This window comes from Bactrocera tryoni, chromosome 3, assembly GCF_016617805.1.
Source record: "Bactrocera tryoni isolate S06 chromosome 3, CSIRO_BtryS06_freeze2, whole genome shotgun sequence".
Taxonomy (NCBI): domain Eukaryota; kingdom Metazoa; phylum Arthropoda; class Insecta; order Diptera; family Tephritidae; genus Bactrocera; species Bactrocera tryoni.
This window is the reverse complement of record NC_052501.1, coordinates 20,224,430-20,231,983: the sequence shown is the minus strand read 5'-3', so window position 1 is coordinate 20,231,983 and position 7,554 is coordinate 20,224,430. Positions and strand designations below refer to the sequence as shown.

General features: G+C 38.5%; 1 protein-coding gene across 1 annotated transcript; it reads left to right on the top strand.

Moving 5' to 3' along the window:
* Window positions 1–6,418: 6,418 nt before the first annotated feature.
* Window positions 6,419–7,294, top strand: LOC120772189 (kunitz-type serine protease inhibitor 4-like). Its single transcript, XM_040100655.1, has one exon. It carries the CDS (start codon window positions 6,582–6,584, stop codon window positions 6,957–6,959), a length of 378 nt encoding a protein of 125 aa, XP_039956589.1. The 5' UTR covers window positions 6,419–6,581; the 3' UTR covers window positions 6,960–7,294.
* The last annotated feature ends 260 nt before the right edge of the window (window positions 7,295–7,554 follow it).

The window sequence follows — 7,554 nt, the reverse complement described above, 5'->3', positions numbered from 1 at the left end:
CAAAGAAATGAAAAGTCTGTTCAAGAGGGATTTTTCAGAGAACTGACCCTGCCTCAAATATATTCTTTGAAGTAAGTAAGACCTTAATCACTTGAATACAGGGGTAATGATCATATCGGCACTTATCCAATAAGAAGAAAGTGGTAGAGTTTTGGCTGAAAGTATACCAAAATATAAAAATATAACGAGATTGTTTATATTTCGGAGTTGGTCTTTTTAATAGCTGTTACTTGATTTATACTTACCTTACACCGCAACAATGTTTGCAAATCGTGAAAATTTATTACCAAAAGAATGATTGGGTTCGCACGCCACATTGCGCTCTGCGTTCAATATTCTTTTCTAATCCTAATTTCAAATCACCAATCGACAAAGGACAAATGGAACGAATAAGGAATCCGCAAGCTTCTTATTGATTTAAAAATTCGATACTTTGGAAATATGACGCAAGATCTCGAACGGCGGCGAGACCCTAAAACCACACGGAAGAACTTTTGAAAGTCAGAGGTTTTTAGTAAAGTGTTTAATAATAAGAGAAGGAATCCGGCGTAGTTGAAAATACAGAGGAAAAGCCCAGTACTGGTAAGATCGCTTCGATTAAACCCGTTGTTACTGACAATTATATACCTTTCTGAATTCGACATACATCTACATTATAAGAGTTACATTAAGGAAGATTAGGTGGACACATCTTGACACTTTCTCCACCATTGTTCAGCTTGCGCCAGACTAAGGTTTAAAGATGGCTTATGCGTTTTGTCGATATACGTCTTTTTGATCCATACCCAGAAGTTCTGGACATTACCACTGCCATGCGTTTCTAACTCTGCAATTGGAATTATTCTTGGCTTCACGAGGAATCAGCCTCTTTACTTAACCTAACATAATATGAAAGTTTAGAATTATTTTAATTAGCCAATGATTCAGAAATAAAAGTATAAATTCTTATAATACTAAAATCCCCGTTTGGAAGCGCTGTTAGGAACCTATCACTTTAAATGCTGAGCAGAGTTTCTCCTTCATTAAGAGGTTGAAATACAGTCGGGGATTTCCGATGGGCGCGGAAAATAATAAGATTCGTAAGAACAGAACTGTGTGATGTTGGTTGGAGGTCGGTAATATCCTGGTAGTACGTTCCTTTTTGACCAGTACAAAATGGAAATCTCCTATACTTATCACCAGACGGCCGCAAGCAGCCAGCTCCACTTGGACTGAACGACTTCTACATCTTAAAATGGTTCTACCTGAGTCCACAGTGCTTTTTCACGACAGAGAACTTTAGTCTCGGCATCAAGCCGCTTCTTTAGCTACGCTTAGCAGTCAACACTTTTTAAACAAAGCAAAAATATTGAAACCAAGAAATATAATCAGCGTTGTGCGGGCAGCTAACAGACGAAACGTGTACGCCAATAAAATAAACAATTTTATTGTTGACTCATTTGAGAAATTGTCTCTGGAGTCATCTACCACGTTCTTGCTGGCATTTGCCATGACGATGGCAACCCTACTACAGCAGCAACATTACCACTAAGACGACTGCTGCGATGGAATATGAGAAAAAGAGCGAAGGCACAAATAAATACTTAACGTGTAAAAGTTGATTTGGAATGTAGAAGCGCTAGCACCCAACAACAACAGCGTAAGATGATAGCAACAAGCGGCACAAGGCACACGTATCGAGTACTCGCACAAGCGAAAAGCAAACACGAATGGGCACAAACAAGCATTTTTAGCCGAGACACACAGCTACTCGCACGGCTGACATTAATTTGTGCAATTGCCTGGGCATGTCCTGGGCCACAACGGCCTCCACCTTGCCACGAGGCCGCTGCACTAGCTGCGCGACGAAGGAAGCAAGCACATTTCGCACCTTACCGGTTCCCTGGAGGTGTGTGAGAAGAGCTAAATAAAAACTGACTACAAAAATGTAGCCCCATAAAGAGCAAGAAAAAGGATGCGCTCATCTTCGGCAACCCAACAACACACAGTGTTGTGTTGTATGTGGACACATGATGCGACCATGAAGCGATTGAAATGTTCTGCGCTGCCACAAAACAAGAACGGGCCAGGAACGTGATGATAAAAAATGCATGAGTGCACTTTTTGAGTGTTGCCGCCGATGATGCCACAGTTGGCCGCAAAAATTTTCCAAACCAAAATGAAAGATAAAAACACCACAAAGTGACGGTGATGTGTTGTTGCACGCGAGACCACCCCAAGATGCATTGCAGTGGAGGACGGTATGTATGGTTGTGTGTGTGTGTGGGTATTTATGCGCATGCTACAAGTATGTTTCCTTTTGCCGAGGTGAGTGCAGTGCGTTCAATTTGCAGTTTTCCTCATTTTTCTGCTCACGTTCCTCGATTAAATTCTCATTTCGGTCATAATTTTGCCGTTTTTACGATTGCCAGGCATTAAATTGCTGTTGGCCACCAACTCACATTGCAACATTGCAACATACGCCAGCGCCTTCTCCACTCGCTCTACTTACTGTAGAACTATAAGTAGTAGCGCTGCGCTGAAGATGGAATGCATGGTGGAAGTTAAGAGTGCAACGTTTGAAAGTGAAGGCAAAACAAATTATGGAAAAGAAATATGGCAGTAAAAAGGATACAAAATTTCAAATTTATTTGCCTCGACCATTCAAAAGTAAAATAAATGTAACTACATACCATATGTTGGTTGCTGTCAAGGCATGGATTCCATAAGTCGTAAGCCGGATCTGAGTTTATAAGGATGACGTCTCTCAAAAGTACCACGATCAAACTAGTTTCATCTCTCTCATCGCTTGGAATGAGAACTCCAACAACCCAACAACAGCCTGTTCTATATTACTGGATTTGAACCGGATTTGATCCGTCCAATGGCTATTATATCGGCGATCTAACCTTGTTTGGTTTGGTAAGTAGTAAGCTGTACGATATGTTGTCAAATACTCCATGGATATTCTCTTATTAACCTTCAAAAGTCTCAAAAAAATAGATCAATAACTTCGCGAAATCTCATAAAGTGAAGATTGCATGGATTAATATTTACAATCAGTGCATATCATCAAATGCATGCACCAGATTTCGCTCGGTTTGGTGCCATTCGTAGCAACTCGTACTTACGTATGGAACGACTTTGCGCATTTTACGTCGAAATCTTAAAATGAAAGCGTACAGTTTGTGCACAACTAAGCGCTCTAAGGCCTCTTGAAAAGTTCCGACGTTTTCGAGCCAAATTTTGTTCCGAGGTGAGGCCCATTTCTGGCCCAATGGGTTTGTAAACAAGCAAAATATCCGCATTTAAGACGAAGAGCAAGCGAAAGAGATTCAAGATCTGTCATTTCATCCAGAAAAACAACGGTTTGTTGTGGTTTGTGGACCGGTTAAATCATCGGTCCATGTTTCTTCAAATATTATGCCTATAAAAAGTCAATGGGGACCCTTAATTCAGGCCTTGGAACAAAAATCAGGCGTGCCTTTCGCCAGTTACTAGTCGAAATGCTCGAAGGAGTCATCGAAATGTAGACTCAATGGATGAACACTCTGAGGCGTAGTCGCGGCTAACATTTGAAAGAGTGAATTTTCAAAAAATAAATGCTAAAGAATGTTCTTTCGAATCATAATAAACATTCGCTATTAAATTTGAAATTTCTGTATTTTTTCTTTAAAAAATTAGTGAACCTCGAAATGGTTAACTATTGAGTAAAATTTAAATTAGGAAATATACTTAACGCGCAAAAAAAGAAATTAATATTAATTTAAAAATATATCATTCAATTGTGATCGTTATGTGCCAGCATAGGTAAAGGGTATGCCTATATTATAATTTGTCTAAAAAAATTTCCCGGATGGTGGTTTACAAATAATTGAGTTGTTCTTCATTTTATTGAATTCCTGATATCTCGCGGGCACTCAAGTGAATTTTAATTAGAGTCTTCGTGTATAAAAATAAAGAGACAAACAATGGGGGAAGTCACCGCACTTATCGATTTTAGTTGAATAGTAACATTTGTTTTTGCTGGTTAAATAAAATTATTGTATTTTATTTTTATACTCTAATAAAATATTGTGTTGTGGTGTTAAGAGTGTAATCTGAAACAAACGGAACTGATAGTTGTATAAAGTTTTAAATAAATGATAAGTGGCTTATCAACTAATAAAAATATCTTTTTCAATGAAGTAATGACCACCAACCATTATAAATTATTCATAAATACTAAACATCCGAAAATAATTTTAAGTAAAGGGTGTTTTTTAGACAATTTTCCATAACTTTTTGCAACAATTACTATCCTATTCTCTTCTAATGTGCCAATTGTCTCGGACTTTGCTGCGTAGTCAAGCGACTTCATATAATCCCACAAAAAATAGTCCAGTGGTTACATTAAACGACCGTGGAGGCCATATTCCAGAGGCTCACAACGCGAGATAATAGTCGCTAAAAGTTTCGTTCAAAAATGTATTGTTTTGTTGACTACATGCTACGCCGTCTTGTTGGAACTAAACTCATCATTTCAGAGTTAGTTTGTTCATTATGAAATGGCAAACCAAATGGTCCAGTATATTGTCTCCTATAGCTCAGCTCGGCGGAAGGAGCAAAGGGCTACAATAAAATTCCTCTTAACTTGACTTCAACTTTTCCGAGACTTACTAAATAATCCAAGTTTTTCTCGAGGTTAAGGCGCGCCGGACTTTTCAAGCAACATCTGTTAAAAATATCAGCTTCGTTAAGAGTATTCCCTCATTAAAAACCACACATCGAAAAAACCTGTTACAATAAACTGAGCAAGATACAAAATCATCATACTTGAGCCGTGAAGACCCTTGACTCTATATCGTTTTAGACGAAATTTTTTTTTTATCTGGGCTCGTGCTTCCGTTCCGCATATGTATATAACATATTTAAATTACATAGAGAATAGAAAGTATACATTGTGGTAAAAAAAAACACGGAATTTGTAGTTGAAGTTTTATTAAAAACACAATCCTACAAGTGGTACAGAACTTTCAAAGATGGTCGAGAGGTCGTTGAAGACATGTCCCGTTCTGGACAACCTTCGACTTTTTCAACTGTTGAAAATATTAGAAAGAAGTGAAGGATATGATGCTTGAAAACCAAATGCTAGAACGGTGGCAAGACAGCCTGGCATCTCTCGGAAGTCCGTTCGAATGATATTGCTGAATATTTTGGGTATGAAACGCATTATTGATCGACTCGTCCCGCTAAAGCTGAAGTTTTTCAAAAGGACTACCGATCTCTTTGGATACGCTTGATCATGCGAATTCAGAGCCCACATTCATGGAGAGCATTATAATGCCGATGAGGAATGGGTTTATGAGTTTGTCATGCCAACAAGTCAACAATCATCAGAATGAAGAGATGAAAAATGAACCGAAACCAAAAGAAACACGCTAAGCCGCTCGAAAATCAAAAGGTATTAGTTTTTTCTGAAAGTAAGGAAGCTTAGAGCCACTTCAGAATTGTTCGCAGTCCAAAAATTGAAAATAAACCAGAAATTCGCAGATTTTTTTGTTTCAGTGTAAGTCTGTAAAAGAAATTTTTGAAAGTGTACAGGACATAAATGTCAAGCTCATAGGTCTATTTTGATATCTTCGAAAATTTCATTACCACTAAAAATAAACACCGTATACATACATACATATGTACAATCTGCATATTTTTGGGTACTTATTTACCTTTTTGTGATTTCCCATAAACCATACTTACTTTGTGGGCCTGAGCGCTAACTAATTTGACGTCATCGATTTTATGTCGCGATTCGCGAATACAAATAGACCTCACTTAACTGGTATTTCACCAATGTGCGTATGCAACGTGACGCATGCGTCGTCACTGTGCCAACAGGTGCTAAAAATAAGTAAACACACCGCTTCACCGCTCGAACCGCGGCATAGTAGAGTGCGTGAAGCGTGCCGAGCGGCACTGAGCGCCTACACACATACATCAATATGAATGATGGCGCAAAAAAATACGCAGAAATATTTTTATTTTTTACACACACAACAAATTATTTGTTTGCATGGGAATTACCCGCAACAATTGCAACTAAACTACAAACAGACAATTGTTCAAGAGCAAAGAGAAAGCCAGTAGGCGTTGTACGACGCGAAGCCGACGCAAGAGAGAACAATTATGCGACCAACTCGCTAGTGGAGAGATAGTAGGAGAGTAGCTTTAACCGTTTACTCGTTATATGCTGTTGACGATCGTTGCTGGCAACACACACATACAGACACACTCATGTGCGTAGTTGTTGCCAATTGCTGCGGCTGTGTTGGTGGTAATGTTGGCTTTGGTTGAATTCGCTGGCTGCCGGCGACCACGCTAGCCCCCACACAGCGCAGGCTCATATAAAATCGCGTAGCATAACCGCAACGAGTTCAGTTTGACTGCAAACATCAACCATAAAGTGACTTAGCGAGAAAACCAAAAACAAACTTAAAGTTTCTAAAACAGCAATAAATTAAAAAAAAAAATTGTTGAGTGAAAATTTTCTAAAAACTAAAGAAGAAGTGAAAATCATTTAGTTACTTTTAAAATAAAGACTTTGAAAGTGAAAAAAATCTACAACAATGCAATACCAAAGTGCCAACAACAAACGCCTGATTATGCTGCGCTACGCCTTCAGCTTTGCCTGTTTACTCTCACTTCTGCTGCTGCTTACCAGCTACGCACCCACCGTGCAGGCGCGTCCCATGGACCTGTACGACGATGTCGGCGATTTCTTCGATGCCGTCTCACTGGACGATGTGCCCGTCTCAGGGCGCACAGCACCGGAAACCTTCTGCCGCATGCCGATACGCAAGGGCGTCTGCCGCGCGCTCATACCGCGCTTCAGCTACGATCCCAGCCGCAAAACTTGTGTGGAGTTCAAATTCGGTGGCTGCGATGGCAACGAGAACAACTTCTCCAGCTATGAGGCGTGCATGGCCACGTGTGAGGGCATGTAAATCTCTCTCTCTCTCTGTGTGTGTGTGTATAAGCGCCGCTTAAGTGTAGAAATGTTCCTCATACGCCCTGAAATTGCCAATTGCAGGCTCCAAGCATCACATCCCAACGCATCATCATCTTTAATAACAGTTATTTGCATATTTGATCAGCTAACGGTCAAGCAATAAGTTTATGGCGCTTCCATTAAACATGTTCATGGCATTTATTTACATACTTTTAGTTGTTAGTGTATTTTATTTTTATACTTTTATGTATACAAACGCAACTTCAATGCACCAACGCACATTTTCCATTGGCTTCCAAATGAAATTTAATTTAATTTCAACGTTTGTGATAAATTTTGGTTTATAGCTTTTAAGTTTTATTTTCATTTTATTTTTATTTTTTATTTTTTTTTAAAGTGAAAGCCGTAGAAATTCTTAGTTTATTTTCAAATTGCTTTATCTTTTTAATAAATACACTTAAAAATTACATAATGGCACTCATATTATTTATTGTATTTGCTATATGTATCTATATGTAATCTAAAATATTATATTTTGTAATATTTAAAATTTTATATACACGATTTTATACAAAAACAAAACAAAAATA

Bases quoted from the DNA above. Each gene is read 5' to 3' on its own strand.
- LOC120772189 (XM_040100655.1), top strand. From the start codon at position 6,582: ATGCAATACCAAAGTGCCAACAACAAACGCCTGATTATGCTGCGCTAC.